We start from the raw sequence: 18,282 nt of genomic DNA, 5'->3' as shown, positions 1-18,282 counted from the left end.
TCCCCCAAGTTAGTGGAGAAATTCTTCTTCGATGTAGCCATATAGATATACATAAGATATAGTGAGTGTATAAGTGAGTCTAAACCTTTGACGGGTAGTATATATTTTTCACGACTGCCATGTGACAATGACTATCAGCCTTCGTCCAAGAAATCCAAGGAAACAAATCAAACGCCACTGTCAGCCAACCTTCCTCATAACTGGTGTTAGTGAAGACTGTTACAGTTAAAATATGTGGTTTCACTGATTATTGGGGTTTAAAACACAACATAGACACACCCGATACCTAGTGACGCGTGATCTTGCATGTTGAGACTGATGTTCGTATCTTTATCAACACATTGGGTATATACCTCGACATACTGGGTGTCCGTTTTCCACCACATTTATGTCTGATATTATGAGACAGCAGATGTACTTTATTTACCCATGGCACAATGTAGTGTCTACCTGTTATAGGAAGGATCATTGATAATTTAACAATTACAGTGTACCCTGGTTATAATACCACCCTGGATATAATGCCATGTTTTTGCCAGAACGGATTTCCTGCCTTTATAATACCCTGGTTATAATGTACTCTCTAAATTGCCTCAAACGACAGCATCAGATAATGTCGGGACGAGCTATGACCTATATTCCTCATCCTACATTTAGATAACGCCAAAATATCTGATTAATGTAACAAATTGTGTGTTAACATTTGTACTAGGAATGTTTTTCCTGTTGTCAGAGGCTGCTTGTGCTGTGTGATCCATAATGTTATTTGTTAGGAAAGTAGTCTTCGACAAATTTGTCTCTTCGGAAAGTAATGTGATGGAATGCTGTGCTTGAAAATGACACTTGTAGAGCGTAATTTGAGTCGTTGGGGCCGCATAATTATGGTAGACTGAATACAGAAAAAATGACAGAGGTACTGCAGTTATTTTAAGCCTAAGCACCGAAATATAGACATATATTCCTGCACATTACCGTCTGCGTGACAGATCTATCGGCCACGAGTCGAGTTTGACAGTTCATAAATAGTGCATTTCCTCTAACAGTCTATGACTTTCAGGATATTGCTGTGTTGTCCGGCTGTCAAAAACCTACTGCCAAATGTATGGAGATGTAATGTATGATGGAATCAGGGAGAGATCTGCAGTTGTCTATTCACCTTTCACACTATTCACAGTCTTGATAGGAGTGATATTTAAAACAAACACATTCAAAAGTGGCTGTGGTTTGTCATGTAATATGCCATGTAATTTGGTATGTCCTTCACTTGACACAGCCATGGGACATATGTATACATCATTTAACATTGTGCCTTCTGGCGTCCATGTAGTTCAGCCAGCTAAACGTCGTGTTCCTACCAAGGTATACATATGTATAGCTGGCTGAACTAGCGTCCATGTTACACCAGTGCAGCATGAATATTACCATTTTTTCTTTAATTTTAACTTATCAATGTTAAGAATATTCACCAAATGTTATGTCAGATTTCTGGAGAATTCAGTTACAAACATGTCACAGTACCCTATTTTGTGGAGCAAAACAATCATCTGTACCATCATCCTAGAAACAGGGTCACTGGGGTCATGATGTTGTGCATAAGCTCTTCTATTATGTCTGTCATTGAATATGCGCAGTGATGCTGAGAGTGGTCACATTGTACATAATTAAAGCGTGCACCACTTTAGGATTTCATCAACCATCTAGTTGATGCCTTGTGATAAAACTATGCTAGTGTTCAAAGCCTCATAGCCAGACAAAAGCATTAGATATAAATCTGCTACCACAAGTCCTTAGAATTTGACAAAATATCTTGAAAATCCTAGAATTCATCAGATGTTGTTAAATCAGGTGCCAAATAAATACATGAACATTTTTAAATACTGGTGGGTGGTCTTGAATATTGATCACATTTCTTAGCATTATATAGGTCATTACTTTAGTGAATTTTGTTGTGTTTCAACTATGATTATGGATTATGATGTTATGCACTTCAACTTCAAACTGCTTCCTTTATAGGTTAAGTGTGGAATTGTAACATTACATGATGGGCGAGGCAAGGCTCAACCAATCAGATTACAGTTGATGACAGAAACTCTGGTCATACAGAAAGAGGAATGGGTGATGGCACCACTGGAGGAGGAAGATGAGGTGTTCCTCAATATGGTTAGTGCAGTCTGTTGATAAGAAATAACAATAAAGTTCACACATATTTAATCACTCTTTAGCTCACGCAGAAATTTTAATATTCATCAGCCTTCCAGATTCATGCTAGTCCATGAGCCTGAGCTTACTCAATTGTACCGAAGAAAAGCAAACTTACAATGATGGTCAGTAGCATTTTAGGGCTGTTATTCTGAACCAGTTCTCAATACCTCTATTTTGCTGCAACAAGAGTGAGTGACAGAGCTCCAGATAAGATTTAGCTAATGTGGGTACTGTACCCACTGTATATTTTTGGAGTGGGTATTATGAATGTTGAGTGGGTATTTCATTTACCGTTACCCACTGCTTTCAAATATGTACGTATTTCAGTCATTTTGCACACCTAAGTAAGTGTCATTGAGTAAGTTTACTAAGCAGGTATGTCCTGCCTTATGTCATACCTAATCAAAACCAACTTAAATATAAGGGAAATGATTTTATAAAAAAACAGTCATCCTATACTGACAGTACAACACTTGTCCTATACTCACAGTACAACTTGATAGCAATCGATGTCTTTTTCATTACGCAAGCGATTTTTATAAGTATATTCCATACGCATTTGTTTTAAACTCTTTGCGTATCTAACAGTTTAAATGCGTAATTGGTACGCAACAATTATTTTTCAATGCGTAATTGGAAAGTTTCTATGCGTATTTTACCCGGATACGCAGCTTATCTGGGCCTCTGAGTGAGTTTAGTTTTATGCCGCTTTTAGCAATATTTCAGCAATATCACAATTACTCATTTTCCTTACTCCTAGTGTATAATGCAAAACTGAAATGTTTAACAAATGCAGGCCCAGAGCTACAAAGGTCAAGAAAAATAGGGGCAGAAAGTACTGGTTGGATCCACTTCCTACTCCTAGTGTAAAGACATAACAAATGCAGAAAATGGTACTTACTTTTAGCTTGCCAGGCGTTATATAGTTAGCTGCATGGGTCATATCCATACAATTCCACAGTTAATTTTGGTTGCGGACAAATAGACAAGTGGCTAAATCTATCTCTGCAACTAAACATATGCTGTTACAGATCCGTGAGGTGTCAATCAACCGTGAGGGAGCCAGTGGTTTGGGTCTGTGCGTGAAGGGAGGGGCAGAGCACAATCTCCCAGTCCTCATCTCTAGGATCATCATCGGCCAGGCGGCAGACAGGTCTGGGGAGCTCATAGTGGGAGATGCTATCCTGCAGGTAAATATGTATTTAGATACAGGTAACTGTCTATGCAGTTACGATGAACATAGCCTACATTCAGGTAAACATACCCTTATGTGCAGGTAAATGTACTCCTACATACAGGCCGTATCTCAAATACTTAGATCAATGCTCATGCTGTCATATAGCTGTGTCACGTTAAACAACAGACTACGCTCTTTCTTTGCCTTGTTTCGGTGGAAGAGTAGTCTTTCCTTGTCTAGTTTCAATGGAAGAGTAATCTTTCCTTGCCTAGTTTTGGTGGAAGAGTAGTCTCTCCTTGCCTAGTGTCAGTGGAAGAGTAATCTTTCCTTGCCTAGTGTCAGTGGAAGAGTAATCTTTCCTTGCCTGGTTTCAGTGGAAGAGTAGTCTATCCTTGTCTAGTTTCGTTGGAAGCATTGTCTTTCCTTGCCTAGTTTTGGTGGAAGAGTAGTCTCTCCTTGCCTAGTGTCAGTGGAAGAGTAATCTTTCCTTGCCTAGTTTTGGTGGAAGAGTAGTCTCTCCTTGTCTAGTTTCAATGGAAGAGTAATCTTTCCTTGCCTAGTTTCAGTGGAAGAGTAGTCTATCCTTGTCTAGTTTCATTGGAAGCGTTAATTTCCTTGCCTAGTTTTGGTGGAAGAGTCTTTCCTTGCCTAGTGTCAGTGGAAGAGTAATCTTTCCTTGCCTAGTGTCAGTGGAAGAGTAATCTTTCCTTGCCTAGTTTTGGTGGAAGAGTAGTCTCTCCTTGTCTAGTTTCAATGGAAGAGTAATCTTTCCTTGCCTAGTTTTGTTGGAAGAGTAGTCTCTCCTTGTCTAGTTTCAATGGAAGAGTAATCTTTCCTTGCCTAGTTTCAGTGGAAGAGTAGTCTATCCTTGTCTAGTTTCAGATTTTGGAAAGAGTAATCTCTTTCCTTGCCTAGTTTTGGTGGAAGAGTAGTCTCTCCTTGTCTAGTGTCAGTGGAAGAGTAATCTTTCCTTGCCTAGTTTTGGTGGAAGAGTAGTCTCTCCTTGCCTAGTGTCAGTGGAAGAGTAATCTTTCCTTGCCTAGTTTTGGTGGAAGAGTAGTCTCTCCTTGCCTAGTGTCAGTGGAAGAGTAATCTTTCCTTGCCTAGTTTTGGTGGAAGAGTAGTTTCTCCTTGCCTAGTGTCAGTGGAAGAGTAATCTTTCCTTGCCTAGTGTCAGTGGAAGAGTAATCTTTCCTTGCCTAGTTTTGGTGGAAGAGTAGTTTCTCCTTGCCTAGTGTCAGTGGAAGAGTAATCTATCCTTGCCTGGTTTCAGTGGAAGAGTAGTCTATCCTTGTCTAGTTTCATTGGAAGAGTTGTCTTTCCTTGCCTAGTTTCAGTGGATGAGAAATCTTTCCTTGCCTAGTTTCAGTAGAAGAGTAATAATTCAATGGAACACTATTTCCCATGTCAAGTTTCGAAGGAAGATTTGTCTTATTCCTGAACTGTGCTGCCATAAATACCAATATGCCCATCTCTCTCGCCCTATTATTTTGATGGCAGCATTACATTATTTTGTTGTTGTTCCAGGTTAACGGCAATAATGTGGAGGACTTCACCCATGACCAGGTTGTAAAGGCGATGAAGGACACGGAAGGAAACATCGTGAAGCTCGCAGTGAAACACTTCCGCCCTGCGTCACACTTTCTCAACAAAGGTAATTCCTGTAAGTTGCGTGTCTACTAACCCTTCTCGTAAATCATTTACTGATTAGTAATTTACCTGCCTGAATTAATGGACTTAAACAAGGCAGCCAATATAAAATTGGTACCCTAGCTACATCATCTGGGATTTTTTTGTCTTTCATCTGTCTCAAGTTAGAACCAGGTTCTGTCCCCTACTTACAATGTGTAAAACCTATTTCTTAAGGTCCTTGCCTTGTTATTACAGGTCACCAGCTGTGGTCACTCATCTGAAAAATACTGACATATTTCTTTTCATCGGTGGGGTAGCCTAGTGGAAAAAGCCGAAGACCCGGTTCGATTACACACGGGCACATATGTTAAGCCCATTTTGTCTATATTTGGAATATTGGCGTCAAACTAAAAGTCAGTCAGTCTTTTCTATTTTTAGGTAAAGGTTGTTTTAGTAACATTTTCAAAAGTATCCCAGAAGATAATCTATTTAATATACCATACTAATCTAGCATGTTTACACGTTGGATTTTTCATTCCTCATAGATCTTCCATGCTGGTTTAGAGTTTGGCGGTAGTTTTTCACATCTTCAGTAACAGTAAGAGAGTGAGTTTAGTTTTATGCTGCAGGGGAAACCAGAAATGGGCTTCACACATTGTACCCATATGGGGAATCAAACCCAGTCCTTCGACATGATGGAAGAAAGCTTAGACCACAAGGTTACCCCACCACACTCAGTAACTTAACAGAGTTTAAGAACTGTGGATATTTTGTGCTGTATACTTACTGTTTCATTTATCTCCTAGGTAACCAAGTGCGCTCCCAAAAGGATGATCCTCCAGTAAGTTGAAATTCTGGAATTTCCTTAAATGTTTTTTGAAATGATTGAAGTCATGTGTTACATATCCCATAAGGAATAAAGTTAATCTTTTAAAATGTATGAAAGGAAGTAAATGACATCACAGATCTGTATTAGCCTGAGGGGTATTTTGGATATGTTTTCAGACTGTGATGAATTGTATGACTTTATCAGTCTCCTTTTCCAAGGTTTTTGAAAACATAAGCTAAACTTGTCTGTAAGCACATTTTCTGTAGAACAGAGGTGTGTTCAGAACCCGCAGCACCCACGCTATTGCCTCCCGTGAGCTTCGTGATCAGCCCTGAATGGACGCTGAGCTCTTAGTTTCATTACTCATGCGACCATTCGTGTTATTCCGGGACAAGCCGAATAGCTTCTTGTCTTCTTGTTGGAGGTTATGGAAAGGGGCGAGTGGTGTTGAATGACATTAAACATGGTTGCCATTTTAGTTCAGTGGCAAGGCAGCTGTGAGAATGGTTCGTGCGCTTGGCGACGGGCGCTCGAACGGGCACTCGAACGGGCACAGGCGTTCAGGATCGGCGGGCTAGCACTCGTGGTTCTGAACCGACTCAGTTGTTATTAGACTGTTATTAGCTGAAGTTACATAACTGCAGAGAAATAGTATAACTTTGAAATTTCGATTTGACCCAAACATTACAAATTGTAAACAATGCATTACCAGATTAAGAACAGTCTTTGAAACACTGTGAACTTAAAGATTCTGATGAAATTCATCACCATCATCTAAGCGTTTGTTTTTTTCATTTGTAGCCATCATTTGTAGAAACATGGGTGAATACTTTCTATATGCAAGCAGTTTTGACCAAGCAGAATGTTACTAGGTTGAGGATATATGTATCTGTTGATTTGACGAGCATTTATCATTTTGCACATCAGCTGTCTGGTCCGCTGATTCCTGGACTGCCGAGGCTGGAGCGACAGTGGACGACGGTCACCTCAATACCGCTACTTTACGGCAGACTGACCAGGTTCCTGCCAGGCACAGACAAACTCAGGTATACTCGCCATACCCAAAAACTTCAGGGTCAGAATTCAGCTTGTGAAAGCAATGTGGCTGTGATGTTTTATGACAACCTAGAAAGTATCACTGTCATCATGCTGTTGTTATTACAGTGTGAGGGCGGTGGGGTAACCTAGTGGTTAAAGTGTTCGCTCGTCTCGCTGAAGACTCGGTTTGATTCCCCACATGGGCACAATGTGTGAAGCCCATTTCTGGTGTCCCCCACCGTGATATTGCTGGAATATTAGTAAAAGCGGTGTAAAACTCAACTCAGTCACTCACTATTTCAGTGTGTACTGGTTGAGAGAAATGTTTATATTGGTTGAAACTGTCCTTGGACTGTTCGTACCAAGTGACTGTTTTTGCTGTCGAAACTGAAAACCTATGTATCCATGTAAACTTGGGCAGATGTTGATAGTATTACTTCACAAGTATGTCATTGCTTCTGAGAACATCTAAGGGATATTTTGCTCTGTCATAAACATGTATACCTCTTTGAATTTGCTCAGTAATGTGGGGATTGGGATCCGTTGCTGTTTATTGATGATGTTTAATTTTGGGCAGAATGAACAGTTTTGAAGTGTTTGGCTGTGACGGCTCCAGCTCAGGTGTGTTGCACTGTGAGGACAACCGCATGTTGGCTGAATGGATCCAGTCCATCACATCCATCATCGACAATCTCCTCACACAGATGGTAGGTAACATCCACTCACAGGTTACACAGAGAAAGTTGGTGAGGAACACTATGTTGACTTCTTTGAGTAACCCGTGAAGATCTGGGTTAGAATTGATCTTCAGTAATCCATGCTTGTCATAAGAGGCGACTGACAGGATTGGGTGGTCAGGCTCGCTGACTTGGTTGACACATGTCATCATATCCCAGTTGTGTAGATTGATGCTCATGTTGTTGATAACTGGATTATCTGGTCCAGACTCGATTATTTACAGACCGCCGCCATATAGCTGGAATATTGCTGAGTGCAGTGTAATATTAAACTCATTCGCTCACTTCTTTGAGTGGCATTTTAGAAGTTGAGAAGTGCAATATTGACAAACTTTACGGATAACAACTTCTCTATTTTTGTGAGACTATTGATGAATAACATGTTATTCTCACTTCATGATCTGACCAAGTCACATTATCTCTCATAAGTTTACAAATTTTGTCATGTCACTCTCTGTCATCAGTAGGTTATTTGACAAGTAAAGGTTATGTGTGATGTGTTTTGTGTGAAGTTTTCAGGGCACTGAGATGCTCCTGTTTTCTGTTTGTAGGTTCAGATGACCAACAAGATGTTGCTAGCCGAGGACCATGTAAGTACAGAAGCTATGGGTCCTGTTTCACAAAGTAATAATTGCACTACGACCGCATCCGTGGTGTAGTGGTTAGAGCGTCCGCCCAGAGAGCGGAAGGTCGCTGGTTTGATCCCCGACCGCGTCATACCAAAAGACGTTAAAATATGGTACTTGTTGGTCCCTGTCTGGCGTTCGGCATTAATGGGTACAACAAGGACTGGTCGGCTCGGAGTCAGTATACTGTGTCTGAGTGGGGTATTCATGCTTCACTGCGGCATGGTATCTCAGTGAGCTAGCACTATTAAACCAGCTTAAGTCTGGGCTAGTACGAGCAGCCGCTACCTACACATACACACGGTGCATGCACGCCATATGAGCCGAAATATTCTCAAATATTCTTGACGTTAAACCCATTTCACCTCATCTCACCTCACCTCACCTCAGTAATTGCACTACAACAGTGGTGAGTCTGTTGAAGTATGCTGGTTATGATCACCATAGCGCTAAGCACTAGCACAAGGATCTCAAGCATGTGACTAATACACTCGCTATGACTTCTGCTCATAGACAGGTGTCTGATTCCAATTGTTGCACTGAATACCTGTATCACCCAGGTCTCTAAAATGCCCTCGTGATAAGTGGTCCTTGTATTAGACAGTCCAGCATGAATAAATCAGCTTCAAGTAGCCTTTGTGTTTTAAAAGTATCACTTCATCCTGAAACAATTTGACATACAATGTATATACTATCCAAAATGATGATGCGTTCAACTCACTCCCTTTGTGAAAGCTATACTTTGTGAAAGTGATATTATGCAGTATGCTCCCCAGTACCATGATGCTGTTCCTGCTGTGTTACAGATAGCACACATGTGCTGGAGCCAGCAGCGGATGTCAGCCGCTGTCCACAACCAGCCATGGAAGGCCAAGTTCATGGCTCTCAAGGGACCCGAGGTCTTTCTCTTTGATGTTCCACCTGTGAGTATCTTACATAAGTTACAAGCAACACTATATGCGTGTGTGTTACAGTGTTCCTTTCTTTGTCAAAACAACCGCGAGGACCAGGGACTGAACACATCTCTGGCATCCCTTGCTTTTGTCCCCATATTTTAAATTATGGGTCTTGGATGCTGCTGTCCAAGGCAACTCTAATGCTACAACGATTGAAGCATATGTTATGGGATGTTACGATCACGTTAGTGCTAAGGTGCTCCTCACTTTGAACAGTGTTCCTCAAAGTGATGCTAGAGCTATAGCTGTCCTTACTCTTTAGCTCTAACCTACCAGCTGTGAATTGGGTACCTCGTGAGGATGAGAGAGCCACAATAAACTCGGTGCGCCTAGTGGCAGCAAGAGTTGTATACTCCCCAGGGAGTTGTGATTGATAACACAATGTGACGTTGAGATTGACATCCAGTGATCGAGGGAAACAAATACCAGTGCCTTGAGCAAGCAATGGTTGCATGGATATGTGCGCTATATAAATATCCTATAATAAAAGAAAGAAAGAAAATAAACCAGTAGATGTAAGATTGCCAGTAGGAAAGTGCAGAATGTGACCCCTCACACCATGCTATTTGTAGGAACTGTGTAAAGACGGTCAGGTATCGCAGTAAGGTTTCACATGATTGTAGCATTGTACATGCCCAGTTTAGATAACTGCAATTGCTATTTACCATCTGTGGCCATATGTTGTGCTAAATCATGCAACCATAATCACATACAGGTGTAAGTCGTCATTTAGAGGATGAAGGCCATTGTTGGTTGATGTTGTTTCAGATGCATGCTCGTGACTGGACTCGCTGTGATATGAAGTACAAGGTGTATGAATGTATGTTCAAGATGTTGAAGGTGAGCTGAAGAAGTGTGTCAAGCTAAGACTAAATGTTCATAAATTGTGTTTCCTCGAAAACTGAAAACTTTCTGATGCAGCTTTATTGAATATACAATCACTCATTCACTCAATTCAAATGTCAGAATATCTAAGGATTTGACATTATTATGTTTGAAGCAGACAATAATGTGTTTATGAATCATTGATCACTTAATGACATTCATCATGTGAAAGGGTAAATCCTAGTTTGTGCACCAAGGCATATGCATTCATTGTCATATACAAAATATTCTTTATATATTAAGGTCCCAGTTTGTATTCACAAACTCAGCTTCTAGATAGTTACGAAATCATTTCATGATCCCTGGCCTTTTGGAATCAAGTAATTTTCAGAAAAGTCTGAAACTGTCTTCCCAAGAAATTATCTTATAAGTTATATATTTGACTAACAACTGCTATTCATGTCGGAGATTTTCAGAAGACTTTGTATTGACCCATTGAAATTTTGTAAACAGTGATTTGAATCTTTAAAACTGCTTTATGAGCAACTGTGAATTGACTATCTTGAGATCCTTGAGGTCAGTGTTTCATGCAGTTTCATAATACAAATATCTTTTCCTGTAATATTGTAGTCTCATCAGAAATATATCAGTTATGTGATCTACAAGGTAATAAGATATTAGGGACGTATCTCACATATTTGTCACCAGGATGAGGAGCTTCCAGACGACCGCCAGCACTGCTGTTCTGTTCAGACAGGAAGTGGCGAGTCTGTCGTGTTGAGTGTTGAGTCGCGATCAGACCTGTTACATATTGAGAGAGCATGGTACAAGACCAACAGTCTCGCCGTCCATAGGATCAAGGTCAGTTGGAAGCTAATTGACATAAATTACCAAGATACCTGTCCTAGATATTTTCCAATGAAAGGTAGCCATGAGATGTTGCACAGCTCCAAAAGGAGGCTTACGTTATCATTATTACGTTTTCGCTGTTAACCCAAAAGGAATTGTGTGAGGTATTTAGGAAGAAACAACCAAGATGTCAGTTTCTAAGCCCCCACCCCACACCCCACCCCACCCCCAATGTCCCGTTTCGTAACCCGGCCGACCCTATCCTAATCCCCCCCGACCCTAAATCTATTTCAGTATCATGACTGGAGTGCAATTCAACTCATCATTAAAATCCAAATCGAGTATGATATTGTCATGTTTTTCAGTGTGCGTAGGGCTAAAGTGGATTGAATTGAATTTTCATAATGGGTCCTCACTGACCAAATCTGCAAATAAATAACATGAGTAATGATTTGATGTAGAAATCTTTCAATGTTTCACTGACTGAGTTTAGTTTTACACCGCTTTTAGCAATATTCCAGCAATATCACGGCGGGGGACACCAGAAATGGGCTTAACACATTGTGCCCATGTGGGGAATCGAACCCGGGTCTTCGGCGTGACGAGCCAACGCTTTTACCACTAGGCTACCCCACCGCCCCATTCAATGTTTCATCATAAGACATTGTCATTACATGATATGGTGCTCTTGAAGACATCAGGTGCCCACCTGGTGCCACTAAATAATATATAAAAAAAGTGAAAAAAAAAAGATAAAACAACCCACCTACCCTATTTTTAAAAAGCATGTAATAGGAAACGGACATATATTTTTGGGGGCCTTATGTTTCCATCTCTCTAACACGGCTTGCACAGTAGTGATTGTTACATGTATGAAGGAAGAATTTTAGTTGATTGTTTTACCTTCCAGCTGTTATTTCCAAAATGTTGGTATCACTTGATGACATCCTTTTTATATCTGGCTGTGTTTGTATTTAGGTGTTCCTGTTTAGGGTAGATATAGAGAATCTCACCCTCGTGTCTTCTGATATCAATTATATCAACACGAGTTTATAAAGTTACAAATATCCGAGGTTTTACGAGGATATTTTTACTTTTATCAACAAGTGTTGATATATTTGATATCAGAAGACACGAGGGTGAGATTCTATTTATCATCCAAAATCACTCTTCATTAATTTTCAATGAAAAATGTACATCTCTGAACATGGTACTGCCATTAGACTTGCAGTGCAGCGATGTCATAGCATTGTGACGTCATCAAGTACATGACGTCATAGCATTGTCAGGGCATTGTACAAAATCTACTGTCAAAACGATATCTCCTAGGAGATATCGTTTGATCTCACACAAGCGATATCTCCTGTGGAACACAGTTTGGGATGATAAATTAATTAAGATCTTCCAGCCTTAGGCTATCTCTCAATGACTTCCTTTATATACCTTGATCTTCCTGGGTGCTAGTTGCTCTGAGCTGCATGAATGACATGTCTGTAACACGTGTACAGGATTCAACCAGCTGAATGGCCTCATAGAATACTGTGGTCTCAGAATACTTGTTATTCCACATGTTATCATTATGTGTTAGTAAGTTGCAGAGATTTATATTTTCACTTAAATATGTTTTGTTTGACAGTATCAATTATGAAGTTATGTGACAAGCTGATGGCATTGCAATAAGAAACATGATGATATCTTTACGGGCTTAACATCCAAGTTTTAAACAACTTTTTTCTTTCTTTCAAATTTCTGGATCTACGCATAATGATAATGTCTGTGACAGTGATGCTGCTCTACTGTTGGTGCTGGCCCATTCTATTGCAGTACAGATACTTTATATTGCAGTGAATTTGATCTTTGTGGAATTGTTTTCAGAATATAACATTTGGCTGCTCATGGCGAGGTCGTTTGTCCGGCCTCACTCTGGATCTGGAACATGGCTTCTCATTGGTGGACCATGAGACCAAGACGTACGTCTGGACCTACCGCTTCTCCCAGCTGAAGGGCTCGTCAGATGACGGCAAGACCAAACTCAAACTGCTCTTCCAGAATGACATGAGTAGGAGTGTAGAATCTAGGGTAAGCACTCCTTCTTTGTCTGATGTTTCAAAGCAGAGTATGTACAAAATATTATTTCTCAACTCAAGACAGATGCAGAGTTATGTCCCTTGGCCACAGCAGGAACCGCAGTGTTTCTAGGTTTGTCACCACTATACCGATACTCACTTGGTTTCACCACAGTGGATACATCTGAGATCTACAGTGAAATATGCACTCACTCAAGGGACCCAGACTAGAATGTCTCCAGCATTCTATTGCTTGTGCTCACAGGTGACTAAATTGGATTGGGTCATCAGTTGATTAATTCCAGTCAGTGTTACCAGATGGTGTTGATAGTGGTTCATGCTGTCAACCACTTGTTTGTCTGGTCCAGATACAGGGATGAGAATTTTCTGCGGATCCGCAGAATTCCGGGAATTTCATAAGGCCAAGGGTAATTTTTGTGAATGGTCTAAATCCGATAGATGCTAAACCCCCGGCTAGTTTTCAGAGTTTTCTCAAAACTTCGTTCTGATCCCTGCAGATAATTTACTCTGATTCAGCTGGAATAGCTCAGCATTAACAGTCACTCCTTTGTCTTAGTGCAACTCACAGTTGTTTATTCAGGGTTTTGACTTTGAACGTCAGGTATACTATGTATAGGTATACTTGCTTGACAAAGATACAAGAATCTGTATCGAAACGTTGCATCACTTGAATAAAGAAGTTGTTCATCCATAAAGTTTGCCTGTATATTGCTCTCCAGTTTCTAAATAATGCCAGTCAAAGAAGTTGTCAGGTATACTGAAGTTTATTTCAGTGATTGTAATATTTGAATAAAGTACAAATAAATCTATCATTAATGTTGTGGTGGGTAGCCAATGGTTGACGAACCAGCTGTTCATCTCCTTAATGACCATTTTGTATCTTTCTTCCTTGCAGGAGATCGAGTGCACAAGTCTGCATACACTGATGTTCTGTGTCCATGCATTCCTGTCTGCGAAGCTGTCATCTGTTGATCCCAACTTCCTTAGCAACTACTAGACCCGCCCAGCAACCATTTATCATCTAATATGTGGTCATATAAACAAGTTTTGTAATGTTGCAGCTTAGTGATGTTTCAGCACAGCTACTTCGCTTCAGCGTTGTTGACTTTAGTTACAGTATTTGAATGGATTGGAAGAATCTCATAGCATATATTTTGGTACGGTATTCAGAAAGATGCCTGTAGTTAAGGAGCCCATCTGTTGTTTGTCCATAGCAGTGACAATATTGAAGCAAGTGGTCTGACTGAGTTACTGTTGATAACATGACAGTGTGTCTCGATGACATGAACGGTGTTCATTATATCGACCACTGGTTTGTCTGACTTGTTTTACAGACCACACTTATAATGTATGGTAAGTCATTTAACAGCGAATAAGGACACAAATTTCACTGTTCAATGCTTTCAACACTTGTAGCGGTGTTATTTAATCTGGCTCTGTGCCTGTTTTAAGATGGATTGTCACAATCATTCAGTAATCTGAATCACTCTACAGATGTTTGAGAGTAGATTTCCCTGTAGTTACTAAACCTGAGACCCGTGAAGATCCTGGGTAGAATAGGTCTTCAGCAACCCATGCTTGCCACAAAAGGCGACTATGCTTGTCGTAAGAGGTGACTAACGGGATCGGGTGGTCAGGCTCGCTGACTTGGTTGACACATGTCATCGGTTCCCAACTGTGCAGACCGATGCTCATGCTGTTGATCACTGGATTGTCTGGTCCAGACTCAATTATTTACAGACCGCCGCCATATAGCTGGAATATTGCTGAGTGTGGCGTAAAACTTAACTCACTCACTCACTACTAGGCCAGAAACAAAGTGTGCCACCTATGTATATGCAACAGCCCCAGCCCAACATTTCCCAGTTTACCAGAGATTGAAGTTCGTTTTGAACATAGCCTTCATTTGAAGAGTCTGTGTTGCTATTGTTGTTCTTGTCAGTTTCTAACAACTACTTTTGCATAAATGTGTGCGGAATTTCAGTTAACATTACCACAGTGTACTAACTTACAAATACCACGATACCAGTTTCAGTTATGATCAACTTAAAAATATATATTGCAATGTTTTCAAGATGTCTGATCTTGTCAGTAAGGTTAGTCAAGTGGAAATAGTGGTCAAGACAGCTCCACTTGATCTGTATAGCTCTGTAATAAGGCTTCAGTTTAGAATATGCCTCATACTCACTGGACTGGTTTTGGCGCAAACTGCAGATAATGACTCAAAGTTTGTGACAGAAATTATCTAGATTCTCATGCAAAACATGGCTATCTAAGTCGGTGAAAAAGTTAAAAAATAAAAGCTACTGAAAATTATTCAAAAATTCTTTTTAGAGGGAAAAAAGTCAGGTTTTTTAATATTATTTGTTTATGAATTTCTTGATTGTTTCAGAACAGTTGTCTTTCCTTGCCTAAACTCAAGCTCCTCACAGTGATACCTCATTCCTTGTTCTCAATACTCTGATGAATACGGGAGGGTTGCAAAGGTGGCATGTGGTGGGATGGAGCTGGGGCTTAACTATGGCAACATGGTTGAGCAAATTGTTCGTTTGAAAGAAGAGAATAGCTAGGTTACCTAGTCATTTGAAAATTAATTTTGATGACCGTAAAGCATAATGCTGCAATTAGTGTGTATTTTTATTGACAATGTGATATTCCCCATGGCAATGGTTGTGCTCATTAGTGTTGAAGTAGTTAGATATATAATTAGTCTAGTACAAACTGCCAGTTTTCTTTCAGAATTTATACAACATTGTAAATATTCAGAGATTATATAAGAAACTTGCAATTTCCCCAAGAATTAATTTCCATGCATTTCCATATAGTGTTTAGTTGTTTAAGACAAAAGTATCAGGTTTAAATGAAGGGAATATTTTTTTATGTGTGCGTACTTATTGTTAGCAATGTTTTGCAGTCATGACAATCTTGATATGATGCTATTTGAAGTTTTAGTCTTCAGTTAATGATTGACACTTGGAGTAGAATGAACTTCCAGGGTATGAGTTTCTGCTTGCTTCCTTACGATCTGTTTGGATGTACATGTACTTCATTAGTTAGATCTGGAGACATTGTGCCATGGTGTTACTGCTTATGTTACCTTCAAACTTGTACTAATGGTTAGTGTTGGCTCCTCAGCGGAAGTTTCGTGGGCACATGGACATTTCATACATGCAAGCTGCTAAAAATAACTCAGTCAGTCAAACTACATATTTCTATTTATTTCCTCCAAACAATACCTTTAGCTTGCACTGCAAGGTCTGAATTATTTTGACATTTTCATCATCGTCACCCTTCAAAACCTCTCCTTGATCTGACCAATTTGCCTGTATGTTGAACCAGCAAGATAGCTTTGCACCAGAAGGCCTGTCTTATAAAATAATGAAAATAGACTCTGAGCAATAAAATAAATCCTGTGGATGGGTTATGTTGGGAAGAATTGATTGGGGGTTAATTTGTAGCTCATCAGCTCAAAAAATCCCAGAGTTTATGACATTAATCATTGCCCATCTTCCACCTAGTTGTCGTCTGTAACTTTAAACTTCTTCTCCAAAACAGGTGAACTTTCAAATTCCTAATTGGTACTGCTAAATATGAACTCGTAGGTCACACCATCATTGAAGTGTGATTACAAACTTGTTTTTATCATTAAACATAATTGTAGGAAATTTTTGTTACAGATTTTCTGTATTTTTTGTGTAATTTAAGGTATGTGTTATTTAGTGGTCTCATGGACGAAATGAAACAATTGAAATGTTCACTAAACTAGGCAGTTGCTTTCTCATGAAAGATGAATCTCTGTGAAGAGCTGTTCTCTGTTATATGTACTTAAATGTCCAGGAATGTAATTTCTGGGAAATTTTATATGTACTGGGTGAGTCGCAGTGCAATAACAGTATATTTGTTTATCAGTTTCTATAATGGTTCTAGTCATTCATGGTTTGAGCTGATGTTATTTGTCAGTGTGTTGCATGAACCAGAGTATGTGACAATGAAGGGCCAAGTTGATATTGAAAATCTCTGTGAGGAGTTCCCTGACTAAGATACAGAGTTCGGCGTGATGGGGTATTACCTTAGTATTGAAGAAAAGGATGAAGTAACGATGTACATGTGAGGGGAAGGGTTGTTTTCAACATGAAGAATTTTTTAGTTCAGGACAAGGAATTAGTTGGCTGTGAAGAGACCAGTGTTTTCCTACCTGCCTGTTTTTAAACTAACAATTTTGCAAAATGTTGCTGTATTTTGTTTTGGTTTTTTTGTTGTGTTTTCATATTTTGTTGTTGGTTTGTACACCTTGGACTGTAGTTATGAAGTATCTAATCGAAGTAGCGACCCAGTAAGCTGTGATGAGAACAATGGTGCAATCACTGATTTGATATTATACCAAAGACTTGTCAATATGCTTGTAGTTACTTGTGTACTTATAAAAAGTCCCTAATATATTATGTACCTGTAGTGAGAGGTAGTGTATGGCTTTAGACATATAGCCAACTAATTTAAAATGATCACATTGATAATATCCAATACAGATGTAAATTCAACTCACTTTTAAAGCTTTTTGCCCTAATTTAGAAAACAATGGCTCTCCATTTGTGCTTAACATTATAGCTGTATATTTCTTAAACTGGTGCAACATTTTTCACAAACTATTCACATCAATTTGAAGGCATGAATATTTTGAGAGGAAGAGTGTTTTGGCACTTGAACCCTTTAGTGATGTCCAGTATTTGTACAGCCAGCATGTATGTCCACTGCAGGAGACTGCTTCAGGTCTTCATATACTGAAATGTAACAATTTGATATTTTGTTTCTGTATTTTATTTGATGGAATGTTTCTCATTTATTTTTTCATGTGACTTTTAACCTCTATTTTCATAAGTATTTCAGAATTTTTCACATAAAGGCATGTATGTTGATGAAAATAGTACTTGATTCACTTGTATTTCCACCTTCACACACAAGTATTTATTATTTTATGACAGATGTACCCAAATATTTGGTTATATTATACTGTTCCTGTTTTGTGTTTTTATCATCTACAGCTGGACCTTGTTATCTCAGATTACATAAACTCAAATGCCCCAGTACATTGAAACACTTCATTGATCCCAAAATTGCTTTTATGTGTGTCTTCTGTAAGATTAGGCTTGGGGTAGTGAGTTGGTTAAGTCTTCACTTACACAGCCAAATAGGCAGGTTCTAAATACATGCAGGTACAAAGTCCTCTGTGTTCTTGATGTCATCAGCCATGATATTACTACAAGGCTGCTGAGATACATCCAAACAAGATGTAGTAGCAGTCATAACACTGATGTTGTGTCGGAAAC

The 18,282-nt window shown here is 39.5% G+C and overlaps 1 protein-coding gene across 2 annotated transcripts; it reads left to right on the top strand.

Annotated features, from left to right (window-relative positions):
- Positions 1–790: 790 nt before the first annotated feature.
- LOC124256471 (gamma-1-syntrophin-like) lies at positions 791–14,594 on the top strand. Of its 2 annotated transcripts, none has more exons than XM_046690460.1 (13): positions 791–913; positions 2,014–2,160; positions 3,234–3,392; positions 4,907–5,033; positions 5,818–5,852; positions 6,768–6,886; positions 7,456–7,585; positions 8,167–8,205; positions 9,048–9,164; positions 9,966–10,037; positions 10,731–10,883; positions 12,747–12,950; positions 13,854–14,594. In XM_046690460.1, the coding sequence occupies exons 1-13, from the start codon at positions 905–907 to the stop codon at positions 13,953–13,955; spliced, it is 1,413 nt and encodes a 470-aa protein (XP_046546416.1). In that variant the 5' UTR covers positions 791–904; the 3' UTR covers positions 13,956–14,594. The 2 variants fall into 2 exon arrangements, with proteins under 2 accessions (XP_046546416.1, XP_046546415.1); XM_046690459.1 differs by having other exon boundaries at positions 4,907–5,042.
- Positions 14,595–18,282: the final 3,688 nt, after the last annotated feature.

Source organism: Haliotis rubra, unplaced genomic scaffold, assembly GCF_003918875.1.
Source record: "Haliotis rubra isolate DU_JTF1 unplaced genomic scaffold, ASM391887v1 Scf63, whole genome shotgun sequence".
Taxonomy (NCBI): domain Eukaryota; kingdom Metazoa; phylum Mollusca; class Gastropoda; order Lepetellida; family Haliotidae; genus Haliotis; species Haliotis rubra.
Note: the sequence above shows the minus strand (reverse complement) of the source record. Positions and strands in the feature narration are given on the sequence as shown.

What these genes read in the sequence shown, in the direction of transcription:
- LOC124256471 (XM_046690459.1), top strand. An exon ending in ATGAGGTGTTCCTCAATATG is followed by an intron (nt 2,161 to 3,233) that starts GTTAGTGCAGTC and finishes ATGCTGTTACAG; the next exon opens with ATCCGTGAGGTGTCAATCAA. An exon ending in GTATGTTCAAGATGTTGAAG is followed by an intron (nt 10,038 to 10,730) that starts GTGAGCTGAAGA and finishes ATTTGTCACCAG; the next exon opens with GATGAGGAGCTTCCAGACGA.